This window comes from Epinephelus fuscoguttatus, linkage group LG3, assembly GCF_011397635.1.
Source record: "Epinephelus fuscoguttatus linkage group LG3, E.fuscoguttatus.final_Chr_v1".
Taxonomy (NCBI): domain Eukaryota; kingdom Metazoa; phylum Chordata; class Actinopteri; order Perciformes; family Serranidae; genus Epinephelus; species Epinephelus fuscoguttatus.
In genome coordinates this window covers 42,302,190-42,319,386 of record NC_064754.1, presented here as the reverse complement: position 1 = coordinate 42,319,386, position 17,197 = coordinate 42,302,190, and the positions used below count along the sequence as shown (strand labels likewise).

Genomic DNA, 17,197 nt, shown 5'->3' with positions numbered 1-17,197 from the left:
AATAAACTTGACAGAGGACACAGACCTAAACTGGTAGTTTCTGAAATAATAAAGTTACGCTAGTCCTTGTAAATGCACACAGTATCTCTCTCAATGGAGAGTCGGACAGCAGATCTGCAGCTCTGCTCTGCTCTCTGCTATGTTCAAATTTTAGGGAATGTAATTAACATTTTCCTCAGTAATGATGTATGAATTTGCCTACCTGGAACCCATCTGCGCATCCCTCTGTATGTAACAAGCAAACAAGCAGAGTGTACTCTGTAAAAATACTCAGTCATTCTGACTTTAGACAATGTTTTATTGGTCAATGGCACAATCACTTTGTTCTACCCAAAAATAGCAATCCACCAACAATGCATCTGACCACACCTTATTTTAAAAACTTTACACACATGGGTACACATATGGGTGCAAGTGCATTTGCTACCTACACAGTGTGGGTGCTGGCCTGGAAATGACAACTATGTCTGTCTGAACCTATCAATGACAGGTGTTCTGGGCTATGTGTTGCTTTGCGGCGGATTTAAGATGGGCCCTTAATCTTGCAATAAAAGACATGAGTTGATGAGTATTCAGCAGATGATCTGATATTAAAGTTAGATCTGTATCTCTAATAACATAATAAGCATACATTGCTGGGATTTACTCCCCTTAATATATGTAGAATATAATCCTAAGTAGCGATGCAATTTATTTTCATAATATTAATGTCTTAAATATTTCATTTGGCATATAACATACTGTATCATTCAAACTGACTTGAGCGGTTCACTTGGGAACGTGAAGTGTTTCCCAAATGTAGGAAACAGAGTGTTAAGCCTTTAATCACACAAATCCCTACAACATGGAAGTAAAAGCAATATGGCATAACAAAGTGGGGCTTACTTTTTTTTTAAATTTATACTACAACATTTAAAATACCAATGAGCTCCATATTACATAACAATGATTATTATTTAATAAAATAATAAATTATTTAAATAATATATTTAAAAATGCAGCAGCAAAGGTCACCCTTGTTGTCATCAAAGTCAGATATATGTTGACAGTCTTCCTACTTGTTTGAGACCATTAAAGAGATATTTTCACAAGTACAGACACCATGCGGGAGCGCTAAAACACCTTGATAATCTAATGTAACTCATGAGGCAGATTTTGACACCGACTCCACGCTAAATTTGGCACTGCAGGCTGAACAGATTTCCTGAGCATCTGTTTGGTTTTTAGAGGAGGTCTACACCCTAAGACTTGTGGGAATGGATGCAAAGAAAACGGGTGGTGTGTTTGCAAAAAAGAAACCAAAAAGTTTAGGCAGAACTGGTGTCACATTTCACCGCAACCTTCGTCTCATCACAGACACCCTGCATGTATGACAGAGCAAAGGCACATAAATCATCTGACAGCAGTGGTCATGAGTCAGAGTTATTCTGAAGCTCCTGCTAGAGATACTCATCCGTTATGACTAAAGACTGGAACCAGCATGTCAAATGTCCAAATGTCAGAGGGACAGGAAGAGAACAGGAAGAGGGGGAAGGTGTGTGTGCGTGCGTGTGTGTAGAGAGCCAGAGAGAAAGGTTGAGAATAGAGAGTGAAGAAATCAAGAGCAGTGACAGTCCATCTGGGAATATTTGAGCACAGAGGGAATATTGAGGCAGGTGATGGGCTGTGAAGACTGTACTGTAGCTGATGGAATATTCACCCTCCATCAAACATCAGCATCAGTTTAAATAAGTGCACTCTGTGGAGGAAATCATTTTACAGAACTATAGCTATAGATAAAGATACTGATTCCGTTGTCTCTTTTTAAATTCAGAGTGCAACCAAAGGGAGATTCATGCATGACTGTCAACTGTTTTGTCTTTACTATGTATCACAGAACATCTTCAGATTCTGTAACACCCTAAAACCTTATTCTAGGTATAACCAACGAATTCTCACAGAAATAAGTGAAATGGACACAACCTCTTAACAATACATTATGTGGTGGTGGGCATAATATGTTAAAAATACGAGCTGGCAGCATGAAAACAATGCCAAAATCTGTTACAAATGGTCACAATTAAAAAAAAATTGTTAAAGTGGATAACGTTCTGAAACAGTCACATTTTGGTGAGGATTAGGGAAAGAAAGACACAGGCAGGTTAGGTTTAGTGGGAAAAAAAACCTTGGTTAAGTTAGGCAAAGATTGTGGTTTCAGTTGAAATAACTAACTTAATGTTATGGGACATGAGCAGTGTTGGGTAAGGGTTACTTTAAAAGTAATCAAAGTACGTTACTGCGTTACTTTTTAAAAAAGTAACCAGTTACTTTACTGCATTACTCCCTGAGTAAAGTAACTCAATTACTTTAAAAGTACTTCCAATGTTACTCCCTGAGAAAAGTAACTCAAGCACTTTTAAAGTACTTTTGAGTATTCTACATTTCCTATTGGGCAATGGACCACGGGGCGCTAAGCCTACATTTTTTGTCTCCAAAATTAAAGTTATGGACCACTTGCCCTTCACTGAAATCCAATTCTCCCATTACAGCTGTCACTTTGACCAGTAGAAACACAGAACGATCTGCTGTCGTAGACAACTGTATGACAACAACACCCCAGCATTTTTAATATTTCCTCTAGGGATGTTACCACACAGAGTAAAAGGGGGAAATGATGGTGTGAAACAGCAGAGGCACTTTGTCAACCCGCTGAGTTAACCTTACTGTCATTAGCATCAAGCTAGCAAACAATGGCACATCTAATCTCTCAAGACAGATTCTGCAATCTACATTGTAGAATCTGTCAGCAGCCCTGTGTGAAAGATGACTGGGGGAGGGGGGCTTTGAGTCTGAACATGCTGCGCTTTAGCCAATCACAATGGAGGGGGCACAGCCAAGACATGCAGGTTTCCCCAGGAAATGTGTACCTACAGAAACAGCAAGCTCCACGTCCATAGTGACCGCTCCAGTAATGCCGTCTCGTCAACATAAAAAAAAAAAAAAAAATTTCCAGTGGATGTCTTAGTTACAACATGATTGAGCTAACTGGAGTAGTTTCATGTCATATCCGACAACGGGAGGCTTTTAACAGATGACATCCTGATGTTAGCTTTGCTAACTGTCCCTGTCAGCTGCAGCCACTGATGCTTTCTAGACATCGTGATTTCCCAAAACTGAATAAATACCACACATAGCAACACAAAACTGCTTTGCTAGCTCAATCATGTTGTAACTAAGATATTCGCTGGAAAAAATATTTTATTCACAGACCGTTTATTGAGTTATTACCTTATTTTTATAAGGTAATAACTCTGTTAGCGTTGTCTGTGGTTATAGACAACGCTAACGGCTAACGTTAACAGCTAACGGTTAGCCCAGCTAATCTACGATAACCATATTAATTATGTGCACACAGAAATAGTAATGTTTGTTCAGTCATTGTGTTTATAGACTTAACAAACATCATATTAGTCTACACGGTGATATAGTGACGTGAAAAATGTGAGATATATAGCTAAACTCTGCTGGTTTTCAACCCGAAGTATTTGTAAACAACACAGCGATTCCCTGGGGGCACCGCTGGAAGTGAAGGGTGTGAGGCCCCTTCACTTCCGGTTAGTCGAAAACCCCGGGCTGTGCCTCCAGAGGTAAAGGAAGAAAATTTTTTTTACTTTTTTTTACCGATGGATTTCCAGATTGGGTACATCCTCACGGTCGAACATAAAGTAATAACATTAACAAATAGTGGCAGGGCTTTTACTCACCACAACTGCAGAGGCTACCAGCTTCATTTGAAACAAACTACATTATAGACGGTCCGTTATTTATTAATCCCTCTGTGTTTTTATATATTTACTTTTTATCCGCTTCGTTGTCTTTATAAAGTTAACAATCGCATTTCAGTTCTGTGTATTTTGAAAACAGACAGTGCATGTAACAGGCAGAAGTTGACACAACGCCCCAGAACATCACCAACCAACAAACCCAGGGTACCTTGCACGTCATATCTCCACGTGAAAAGTCCATGAACAAACATTAATATGTTACAAGGTCAGAGTGAGAATGTGTTGCTTAGTGGCAGGCACATGAAGCCAAAATGGTTCAACTGCAGCCTATAAAATTACCAGGATGATCAGTGCTGCTTCCACATCATTGGGCCACTAGAGACTTCTGCAGGTCGAGCCTGCTGCTTCCAGCAGTGCTCCACTAGCTTGAATTGGAATAAAATTATTTAATCTTGGGGCTCTACTAGTCCTCCAAATGTTATCAGACAGAATAAATTAAATCCTGATTGTGAAACAAGTCATTTTGCAAGAGTTGTGCTGCTCAGAAAAAATATCCAATGAGTTACAGACATCTCTTTTACAATGTTGGCCTATGGGAAAAAGTCTGGCCCAGTGGCATCACCTGACGGACTCTGAAGTTGTAATTTTACTGTTTGGTCAAAATGAAAATTGGCTTCAAAGCCCAGCGCTCTTCCTGGGGCCCTAAGACTCATAGGAATAAATGGATTTCCAACACATTCTCAACTCCAACCTCGTCACATATCAACGTTTGTTCATGGACTTTCAACATTGAGATATGATGTGCAAGATACCCTGTGTGCATTGGTTGATGACGTTCTGGGATGCTGTGTCAACTTCTGCTTGTTACATGCTACACATCACAGGAAATGTACAGTTTGCAGACAGTCTCTTTCAAAATAAACACACTACATCGGTACAACACTGTAAATTGACGATTTTTTCCTTCAACAATAAATGCTTGATCCCGAGTTCAGGACAGAAGGACAGGGATTGACTTTACAATCATACAGGAGGCAAACACCAGCTTTCTGGGTCAAAGTTGGTGGGTGCTGGACCCAACCAACACCCCTCCCACCCGCCCTACTTGGACTTTTGCCACCTTAACATACGTTGCTGTCCAGACACTTCTCCCCCTGACGGCCCTGTGCGCTGTTAAACAATACCGGTGAACAGTCGTCATGCTGACGTAAAAGGACGGCTTTTACAGCCTGTTTTTTTGTGCTGTTTTTTTGACCACTTTGAAGTGAAACTGTTAATTTTTGCTTTCACTCGTGACATGATTGGCAGTCTACTGGTTTAAAGTCCATGTTTTGTTTGACCCATCCACCAGCCCTCCTGCCACGCACGGACTTTCTCGCTCTTTATACTGATTTTGTCCAACATGACAAAGATCCTAATTGACCATGGCATTCCTGTTGTGTTGCCAACACACATTTTGTGCCCACCACCATGTAGTGTGTTGTTAAAAGTTTGTGTCCATTTCACATATTTCTATCAGACTAGGCTACTGTAACACAAAGTGAATGCAAATGAACTGATATCAATCCTTTTAATTTGTTTTACCTTTAGACAACACATCACGATGTCCTTTCAACTGATTACCTGCTTCAAACAATCCCCTTCCTCGTACATGTTTCATTTACAACACATTAGTGTCTGATGGAACAACAGCACTGATTGAAAGCCTTTGGAAACCCTCTCTTTCCTCAGCAGTCACACAACTTCTCATCATTCACAAGGCTGCTCACGTGAAACCACCGGGAACCCATCTTGTGTTGCAGATGGGAGAGCTGATTGATTGTTCAGATGCACTTTGGATATATTTGGCACAGTCTACGCTTGCTTCACAATAATGAGCGGAGCAGAGCGGCGGCGGGGGGTTCATCTGTAACTTTTCACTGACTCACCTGCTTCTCTCCTCTGTATCTCTGCATCTGTATGCGTGTCTGTGTGCAAAAAGGCTGTGTGTGTGTGACATGGACAGACTCGGAAGAAATGAATTCATCGGAGAGGTGAGAGTGGCTCTGAAGAAACTGAAAGAGGGTGAGAACAAGCGCTACAATATGGGCCTCGAGAGAATTGCACAGGTAGGTACATTGTGTGTGTGTGTGTGTGTGTGTGTGTGTGTGTGCATGCACTTACATACCAAATGGGTTTCTGTGGACATATATATCAAGATGTCTTCTATTTCCATTGTGCATGTTTGCCTTGGGGGCAATCAGTCATCAATTTGAATTGCTGCATGATAATGTGTAATAGATATGCACCTGGAGGCTCTGTGGGCTATAACCATGATGTCTCTCTTACTCATTTCAGAATAAAGAAGCTAACAATCAAACAGTGGAGCAGGGAGCGGTCGTGGCAGAGGAGGAGGTAAAACTATCATCAGCTTTATCATCACCGATCTTATTATTACCGCCTTCAACCAAAACATAGCTCACTAGAATTTCCTATTACTCTCCTTTATCTGATACATTTTCTTATCTTTTCAGCAGTTGTAATTTATTCTCTGTTTCCACCATTACTAAAGGAAAAGAAAGTTTAATTAGGCCTTTTTTAATTAGTATATGTGTCTGAGGCATGAAGTCTAATAGACTGGTGTGAAAGGAAACCACTCACAGGGCTCTATATAACTACATGTTGTAAATTACACCAAGTGTTTTCCTCCTCTGGTGGTCGCTATCTCATTGCTCTTCATGATTTTAGAGACAGGGGCTAATAGCTTTTGGTCTCTGATTAGACTCAGTGTATGGTTCAACCCAGAAATTAGAAGGAGAAAGGAGCAATGTCGATATGCTGGGCTCAGATAAAGCCTTTAATTATAAGCTTTAATTTGAATACTCCTGTTGCCCATACATAACAAAAAACACTATATCCTAGACACTGACAATGCTACAACAAATCACTATTATTTTATTTCCATTTGATTCATGTTTTACATATGTTGCTTTGAGTTAAAAGTGCTTCAAGAAACTTCATTGACCCGACTGCTGGATTCCCCACTGTGTATTCACTCAAGAGGGAAATGTCAGGTTGAAAACAGGTGCTCTGTCTGACACTGTTGTTTTCTGTGTCCCCAGCGTGGCCGCATCCTGGTGTCACTGTGCTATAACACAGAGAAGGGCTGCCTGCTGGTTGGGATCATACGCTGTGCCCATCTGGCTGCCATGGACTCCAACGGCTACTCTGACCCCTTCGTCAAAATGTAAGTCATGTCTGATTTTTATGAACAAACCTGGGATCCTACAAATTGTGCTCAAGTTCAGCCATTCTGCATTAGCAATTCACAAGTGTGTGATGTTCTTGTAGTACCACGGAAAGACCGGGTGTGTAGGTTTATTTAAACCTGGCATATTTCTCATAGAGTAGATGTGGCTGTTGTGACTCCTTTGTGACTCACCACATTGGTTGTAGTGATTCAGGAGAAAATATCTAATTTTTGCATTAATTATTTGAACAGTTGTTTCTGAGCCAACGTAAACACAAAAGTAGGGCCACCAGGAATAGCCCCATCGGCTCACTTCACAGGGATCTAAGTTGTTTTGCATGAGCTCTCACTCCCCTAAATCTCCACAATGTAGAGCATGAGCGCAAAGTTAGCATGACCAATAGAGTCACAGTGACCACATGTATGGGAAACAACATGAGATCAGTGACTATGAGTTTATTCACTCAGGTGTGTAAATTGGATTAAATGTGTGTGGGGGTGCCTTTTTTGTGGCTCCACACCGGCAGCAGCCATAGCCAGTTATGTTTTCGAGTTGTCCATCTATCTGTCTGTCTGGCCCATTTTCATGAATGCAATATCTCAAAAACCCCTTGAGGGAATTTTCTCAATTTTGGCACAAATGTTAACTTGGACTCAACAATGAACTTATTACATTTTGGTGGTCAAAGGTCAAGGTCACCGTAACCTCAAAAAAAAAAAAAAAACAGTTTTGGTCATAACATAAGAATTCATACGCTAATTATGAAAAAATTCACACACATATCAAATTGGATAAAATGATGACATTTTAGCCATTACTTAACGTCATAACTCAAGAACAGAAGGAGAGACATTTGGTCAGATATTGAATTGGTGACACTAATCTTGGGTGTCCACCTTGAAACTGTACTGAATGATCTTCTGTGCTGGAGAGGGAAGGATGTGTGTAAGGCATACATGTTTTAGAAGTTAAAGCTTCTTTGCAGAAACATCCATAGTCACTGTCTACTATCATGGCTACATAAGACTCTGGACAGACATGGATGTAAACTCTAACTGCAACTTGACTAGTTCACGGAGGCATTCAAGCACAAGGTGGGAATTTTACGTTCCTGATTTTGATATGTTTTATATAATACTGGGATGTGCATACACTTCTACTGTATGTGAACCTGATAATTACAACAGCTTCAATGCACCTTGACACTGATTCCACAAGTCTATGTAACTCCACTGGGGGGATTTAGCACCACTCCTCCAAAGGATATTCCCTCAATTGGTGTTTCATTGATGGTGGAGGAAAGCGCTGTCTAACAAGACAGTCCATAATCTCCCATAGATGTTCAATTGGGTTGAAATGTGGAGACTGCGAAGGCCATGGTACATGATTCACATAATTTTTATACTCATCAAACCATTCAGTGACCCCTTTAGCCCTATGAATGGCAGCATTTTCATCCTGGAGGAGACCACTCCCTTCAGGAGGGAAATGTTTCATCATAGGATAAAGATGATCACTCAGAACAACTTGAATCTGCAGTGACCCTTCCCTGAAGGAGACAAATGGAGCCAAATCATGCCAACATAATGTCCCCCACAGCATAACAGGGCCACTGTTACTATTAAAGGGATGGATGGATTTTCTTTTTAATTTGTCACTCGTCTTGCATATCCTCATCGTTGGCTTCCAAGTGTGGATACTGAAAGGACACTCAGTTGAAAAACACTGGCAGTGAACATGTTGTCAGTATTGTGGTATATGACTCAGGAAGGTTTTTATCCCAGAACAGCTTTATTTTGGAAATAATTGACAGAGTGTTCTGGACTGTATTACACACTAAAATAAAATGTGCTATGCTAGCACAAGTCTTTGGATTGCCACCTGAAGCTTTGCAGACCTCTGCACTCTGCACCTATTCTGTTTTCCAGATCCAAAACTTAGAAAACACTAGCAGCCGCAATAAGGGCTCAAACACAGAGGAAATAGAGAAGCTGCTCGCTGTTGGAAAAGCTGTGACTGTAGAATGCCACTGCCAATTTATTTTCACAAACAGCCAGCAAAATGTTTCTCCAAAGACGTAAGACTTTTTGTTTGTTTTCTGAATTTTGTCCCCAGTCACATCTTTTTTTATTCAGCTGTGAGCAGGTCCTGCATTTCTACTGTTCATTGCATTGTGGGACAATAGTGTACATTAAGAGCACCCTTCGAAATCAAGCATTTAGGCCCCATCCCAATACCCCCCTTGTCTACTACCCCTTAGCCCTTGCCCACTACCCCTTGTCCCTTGAAATGAAGCAACGAGGGATAGGGGTTGAAATCTTTCCCTAGGAATTGGGACACCACTCACTACGTCACCGCGTTGGTTACGTCCACGTAACTATTTTAAACAGGAAGCTGCGAGCCATCTACATTTCCAACCAGCATCTACAATAGAGTCTCCGGTTGAGTTCATCCTACCGATCGCATTTGCATTATTCATCATGCCTTGTTTGATGAACGACAGACGACAGGGGACTTCTGCTAGCTAGATAGCTAGCTAACCAGCTAACAGTACAAGGCAGCATAGTTATACTAGCTGGCGTGTTATCATAATGTGAAAAATCCGACAATTTTGCAGAAGAGGACAGATGACAGACGCCAGTGTGAGCTAGCTAGCTAGCTAGCAAGCAACCTGACAACGGTAACGTTAGCTATGTGTGGACTTTTTTCCCTGTCTCTTGCTCGGTTGTAGCCATGGCGATGTCTACCCCTCGCTGGCAAGTCAGCATATGAAATCCCTCACTCCAAAGGGCTAGTTTGATACCCACTACCCCTCATTATGCCCCCTACCTCTACATGCAAAAAGGAATTGGGACACCCCTACCCCTCGTGGGAACGTGCAAATGTAGGGGTAGGGCCAAGTGGTAGGGCTAAGGGGGGGTATTGGGACAGGCCCTTATTCTGCATACTGACTTTCTGAGTATAGGTATTGTGTCAGTCATGCACTGTGAATACAGCACATAAATCTGTGTGGACTAAGTGCGTCGTATGGACACAGCTGAGGTTAAAGGGCTGTGAGGCTGCTCAAAGAACCCAGAGTTACAGAACATAACCTGACAGGATGGAGTGGGCGAAGCCAGACACCCCGCTCTGACACCAGCATGGCACAAACCCACAGACCAAATGTAAAGCCACTATAAGCCTCACACAATAAAACTCCATTTTAGTAAGCCGATGGAGAATATAACCATGACAGTCTCCAAGACACATGATGGAGGTGTCTGATAGGCCAGCTGCCTGTAACACCACTGAGCCTGAAAATGTCACTGCTATCCAGCAGGGACAGCAGTCCCAATTACACAGCAGAAAAAAGGTAGACATGGATCAGTTCAATGCTGAGACAGAAAATTAATTATCAACAAGTTTGATAATCTGAGAATTGTTATAGTCATTTTAAAGAAGAGAAGCCGGTTTCCAGTTTCTCCAATGTGAGGATTTGCTGCTTTTTTTTTTTGTGTGTCATTATAAATAAAATATCTTTTGGTCTGTTGGTTTATTAAAACAAACAATTTGAAGATATCACCTTTAGAGATTTTATTGATGAAATGATTAACCAATTAATAAAAAAAAAAAAGTATAGATTAATCAATAATTAAAACAATTGCTAGTTGTGGGTCTAGCCATATTGCCAGTCATACTGTACTACTATTGTGCCGGACAGAGCACTTATCTCAGCCGATGCAAGGCATTTTAAAAGTGCCTTTCAAACACAGAGCCGAGGAAAGGCAAAGTCCAACACTGCACACCTGAGCCACCCTAGTGACAGATAAAACCCACACAGCTCTATCTCTGATCTGCCTGGTTTACTTAAATACCAACAGTGCAGGAAGTAAGAGAGCTCCCACACAGGACAACCAATCCTGCAGCCAACGCCTCCTCCAGTAGTGGGAGGCTTCGAGGCAGGTTCCTGAAATTGCTTGTAAAGGAAGTTTTAACGGCTCTAAAGTAGCTTTTAGTTTCTTTAGTTTATCCAAAGAATGTGATTGGAATACATTTATTGAAGGCTGAATAATAGATAAACTACTGCTGACTTGCATTTGATCTTTTTGACCATGAGAATGTGTTTATGGCCTGAGGTTGGTGGTAAAAGATGCAGAGAAAGAGATGGATTAGCTTGTATGAGTCTCCTCCTGATCCTTTGTGTGCCTAATGTGTGTTTAAGTGGAATATGCTTCTGCCGGCGGCACGGAAGTGAATGTACATTGGTGTCATTCAGTGACTTTTGCCTGCCTGTTTTTTATATATATACTTTACATTCTTGAGTGCATATTTTTTTTTCGAGTAAACTTTTTTATTGCTTTTTCACCACTTGATCGTACTTTTTACATGTCAATATGTCCATTTACAGCAATACAAAACCAAACTGAGAAAGACAGAAAACAGAAAACCAACATAAAACATAAAAGAGAACCTGCACATTCCTCTTGATAATATATACAGTATCACATTTCCTCATACAACATTGCATTTCACATTCATCTACTGAGCATTACAAAATAATACACATACATCAGGGACATTCCACATGGATTTCAATTATCATGGCAATCCTCTTTATTCATCATTTCCAGATAGGGGTCCCAGATTTTTCTGAACACACTTAGACTGTTGTTAACCCTGTGGACAAGCTGCTCAAAAGAAGCTATTTTAGCTAGTTCATCTTTCCATTCCTTAAAACAGACCTTCTCTCTTGACTTCCAATGCCTAAGCACTATCCTGCTTCCTGTTAGGAGGGCTAATTTCACCCAAGAACACATATGTGCAGACAAGTTGGCTTCTATTGGTATGATGCCTAATATACATAATGCTGGACCCTCTGTGAATTCTGTTCCCAATATATTGTTGATACATCTGACAACCGCTGACCAGATGTCATGTACCATTTCACATTCATATAACATGTGAATCAACGTGCCCCTCCCTTTGTCACATCTCCAACACTTGTCGTCCTCCCTTAGTCCCAGCCTCGACATCTTTGCTGGAGTCCAATGATTTCTATTTATTATTCTGAAAGTAATTAAGCGTGTTTGCATGTCCCGGGCTGTGGAATACCATGATTGTACTGTTTTCCTCCAGCTTTCCCCTTGAATAGGTGTTCCCAGGTCTTTTTCCCAAGTCAGTTTGACACCCTCATAGTTTGGTGATTCTTGTGTGCATATTTTTAACCCAATCACCAGGAAATATCTCAGCATATAGTGGATACCTGGAAACTTTACAACAGCAATAATGTGGTTAATATAAAGATAAAAAAACAAGCACTGGCCAGCTCACTCGGTGTGGAAGTCCATAGTTCAGGCAGTCCGAAAATGCATCCAAGATGATTTGACTGTAGTTGTGCAGTGTCCCCGTAAAAGATGGCACTATCTCTGCTGGAAAAACAGTGACAGGTCACTACAAATCATCCATGTTTGGTGCCTTAAAAAGCTGCAGGAAATAACGATAACTTACAAAAACACAACCCTTTTTTTTGTTGTTTGTTGGTCTCAAACAGTGATCTGCAGCTTGGCAGGCATCTTGTCCAGGTGTTACAGCATTTACCATCCCCTCCACCCCCTCATGACAAAGTCAGCTTCAGTGTTGGGGTTGTTGCTCAAATATAGTAATATATTACAGATCGCTCATTACTTTAAAAGAGAGTAATGCATTACTTTAACGAATTACTCCCTTCAGAAGGTAATTCATTACACTACTTGTTACATTACTTTTGCGTTGCTCTGCAACATCGCCTGAGACGCATTGTCACATAATTGCCAGCTCAGTCAGGAACACTTTTGTCAAAGAAAACTTTTATTTCCATTTGCAATATCATATTTGGTGCAGCATTATATTTGGTGGTATGGCTCTGTTCTTGGGCCCCTTTGCAGGGGAGAGAGGCAAACCTCCCTGCCCTTCCATGCGCGGAGAACAGCAGCAAAGACAACCAGAAATTACATTGATAAGTCAGATACAGCATGAAAAGGAGGAGCTGGGGTGGAGGCGGGTTGCAAAGCAACTTGCAGAGGAAGCAGCAACAGTAGGCAGGCCAAAGCAATTTTAAAAGGGCACCCTGAATGAGATTTGCCAATTGGTTGCATAGAAAGGAATCATGTGATCTATCAGCTGACTCCCTTTCGTCAATCAGCTGTCCCATCAGTTTTCTTGGGCTGTTTGAGATCAACTGATGTAGCTGGGATGTAAGCTGAGCTTGACATCGTGTCCTGCCCAAACTAACGCTATGCTCAATTAAGCAATACAACATTAAGCCTTACATATTCTCACATATCACCACAAAACAAGGATCTGGAAAATCAAGTAGGAACTGCAGTAGACTTTAACTGCCTCAAAATGAAAATATATCAATATATAAAACAGGTTGGCTTTCCTAACACCGCATAGTACAAATATTAAATGCATATTAATAATGTATCAATAGGCCTCAATAAAATAATGTAAGACACCGGCTCCCCTAACAGCATTAGATGATGAGAGTTAAAAGGAGAAAACATGTATAAATGGCAAATGAACAGCATTTAACACACCAAACACACTCAAAGTCATTAAGGTTGTTCACCATGGGTATATATCAGACTAGTCCAGCTTATTTGATGTGTTTATCACTCAAGTAGATCATCAAATCTGTCATTTGTCAGACAACCTGTTCCTCCTCAGAGTCAGCTCAAGACTGGGCAGGCTGAAGAGCCTCTGGACGCACTGGACAGTGTTACTGTTGTCAGCACATTTGTTGTTTTTTCTGTATCTGCTAATATGCAAATGATTGAGGAACACATGTAATGCAAGTAATTACATAACTGTTTGACTGATAATTAGTAACCATAATGTGATTACTGAATTTAGAACAGTAATGTGTTACATTACTGTGTAACAGACAAATTTCATATGATTACAGCAACATGTTGCACCCAACACTGGTCAGCTCATACACTACGTCACTTTAGAAACGTTGATATAATATGTATGAAATGTGGAAATATAACATATTCATGGTTGGCAGAAACATACAATGCCAACATTTTCATTTGGTATTGGGCTGTTTTTTTCCTGTTTTCAACCAACCACCTGACAAGATTTGATCTACTGATTAGCTTGTTTGAAATGTTCAGTCACATGAAACATTGTTTGAGATTTTGGAGGTGTGCACTTTGACTCTTCTGTGAGCGACTACAACCTACTACCTTACTTTTGCCTGACACCCCTCCTGGATAATAGGCCATCAAATAGGGTCCTGCAGAGTTCTGGGTCATCAGCTTTCTTTTCTGTCTGACTGGGTGTATCCCAGTCTCTGTATGTCCTTCTGGGGATCACCAGGTGTTCTTTGGTCAACCTTTACTCCTCATCCCTTGTGAATTACAATTACCCATAACACCATTCTCTGTGTAAATCCAGAGAAATATGTACATGCATCATTGCAGGACCACAGGTCCAGCTTTACACAAACTGGCTGACATAATGCACACTACATGTTTTAACTGTCCACTCATGAAGTGACAAAGCCCTCTAGCATAGGAAGTATGAGTTGTCCCTCGAGCATGGAGGAGGAAGTGGTGTGATGTTATTTTAGAGTCACAAAGCCTGCAGAGGGAGGTCAGGGTGGATGAGTGGGACAATGAAACGTCAGACTTTAACACAAGACACAGCTGTTCATTTCCTATTGACAGTCAATGTGTGTTTGTTTCAGCCATGACCATGACTGTTCCACAACCTTTAACATGTAGTTATTATTGTAGTTTATGACGATGAAGGTCCCCTTACCTTAACAGAGTAGTCATTTTAACCCAAACCACTATATCTCCTAAGGGTTGGAGGTTCAATTCCCCTCCCCTCCACATGTCGAAGTGTCCTTGCGAAATACACTGAATCCCAGATTGCTTCAGGTCATCATGCCAAGTGTGTGTGTGAATGGATGTATGAGAGACAAATTGTGATTATGCTGTAGTCAAGACAATTTAAAACGAGACTAAGTCATGGCCAAGACCAGAGTCTATGGAGACTGAGACAAGACCAAGATTATTAGGGATTGAGAGTCAGTCCAGACCAGACCAATGCGAGTCCCACACTTAAAAAGAAAATTTGGAACATGCAAATTATAGGCACTCCTCAAATTGAGAGATTAAGATCCACATTCCTATGAAAATACCCCCAGAAAACAGTAACTCTTTATTCATCTCTTTTTATCCCATACCATACATATGAAGTGTTCTGAATCCTCTTCATCTCAGACCGAGATAAGACCAAGTAAAATTGCGGCTAAGTCCAAGATGAGAACGAGACCTTCAAAAAGTGGTCTTTAGACTGGTCTGGAGACCAAGACCCATGTCAAGTACTAAAACACTGAATTGTAAAGCACTTTGGATAAAATGCATATTATATGCATATGCAGTTTATAAACAACACATTCTCACTCTGGCCTCGTCGCTTATCGATGTTTGGTCATGGACTTTCCACGTCGACATATGACTTGCAAGATACCCTGGGTGCGTTGGTTGTTTTGATGTTCTGGGACGCTGTGTCAACTTCGGCCTATTACATGCATTGTCTGTTTTCGAAATACACTTCCATGTTCACACGAAATATACCATTTGTATATAGTCTCTTTCAAAATAAATGCACTACGTTGGTACAGCACAGTGAAGTGACGTTTTTTTTCTTCAAAAACAAATGCATCCTGCCTTGTTTCCTCCTGATGCTGCCAGGCACCGATAAACAGTAAAGGCAACTGTCCGTGTATCATGCCGACGTGAAAGGATGTCTTTTTTGCCGGTGTCTGATGCTGGAAGCCACTGACCAAGTGCCGGTATTGGATGACTTTGGAATGAGACCGGGTTGTTATAGATGTAGCAGTTACTTATCTCAACCCAAATCTCTAAACCTAAGCAAGTTGTTTTTTGTGTTTAATCCTAATCAAACCTTAACCATAACAATGTCAGATCAGAAAACAGTATCTTTCTAGTGGCATGGATGAACAATATATTTTGTAGTTTAGAGGATTTGCTGTAGATGGAAGATGGAAAGCAGAGAGACGGAAGTTTGGTCTGAATAACAGGGACAGCTTCAGTTATTGAATCGAAAAACATTTGTATCCGGTGGTGTTCTTGAGTCAGTTTTATGAGTGGGAAATATTGAACAAAATTTTTTCAGCATTCACCCACAGTATCGGGATTTTGAAGGTCTTTGTGTAGTGAGATGAGGGAAAGAAAAAATAAAGAGGAAGCTCACGTCTTGCTGAGACACACACACTCACACATATTTTTCTTGTTTCTCTCCAAGGTATCGATTTGTTTCCCTACTTTAAAAGTGACACTTTGTGCTTTATCAGTCTACTTTGATGCAGTGTTTTTGAGTACATCAAAAAATTACGTATGCACCCAGAGTATCTGGCTCTTCTTCTTCCTCCCATCTCACTTTTCTCTCTTACCCATTGTGTTGCATTTCATTCCTTTTTGTTGTGTCTCCCTTGTCTTGTTCTGCATTCCTTTACCGAGGTTTCTCTCCATACAGACTCTTTTAGGTTACATGATTTGGTTTAGCCACTGCTCTGATCTGATTCCTTTTTCTGGCACTTAAGTTGTTTGGATTTTTCATTTGTCTGTCTGCCAACATTTCCTTTTGTTCTCTTTTGTAACGGGGGCTCTGTATCCATCACAAAGAGCCTAGTTTACCCCAGTTCAGTGGTTGGTCTGCAGAGTATATGCTGCTCTTTTAATGCATCCTTTTGTGTTTTCTACCATAGACCCAACATAATTAAAGCTGAAGTTTTAGTGAAGTTAACTTTACACAAAAAAAGCAAAGAATAGGGGGTGAATGTATTGCTGGCATAGGTGAATTACATCTCTAGAGTACACTGAGCAATTAAGCCGACATAGGAGTAAGGAATTAATTTGCTTAGCTAGCTTTCTGGCTTACTTCGCTGTCAGAGCGGCGATGTCCTGCAGCTGTAGCACCAGCAATTCTCTTGAGGAATCTGTAACTAAAGCTGATCTTGATGCCTTAGTGTCTCTCTTGATCTGTGCTGTGCTGTGTGTGTGTGTGTGTGTGTGTGTGTGTGTGTGTGTGTGTGTGTGTGTATTTCTGTGTATTTGTCCAGAGGGCTTTTCCAATTGGTCTTTTCTCTCAAGCAGCCTTTAGAAGCCATTCAAGTGACACAAGGTCAGAGTTATCGCAGAACTA

At 40.8% G+C, this 17,197-nt stretch overlaps 1 protein-coding gene across 1 annotated transcript in view; it reads left to right on the top strand.

The window, feature by feature from the left end:
* The window catches only part of doc2d (double C2-like domains, delta), a 62,226-nt gene that overhangs the window by 19,741 nt on the left and 25,288 nt on the right, over positions 1-17,197 (top strand). Inside the window, exons 6-8 of the mRNA XM_049572600.1 lie at positions 5,746-5,872; positions 6,102-6,158; positions 6,866-6,990. Coding sequence (XP_049428557.1) covers positions 5,746-5,872; positions 6,102-6,158; positions 6,866-6,990 — 309 coding nt within the window. The remainder of the gene's footprint in view (positions 1-5,745; positions 5,873-6,101; positions 6,159-6,865; positions 6,991-17,197) is intronic.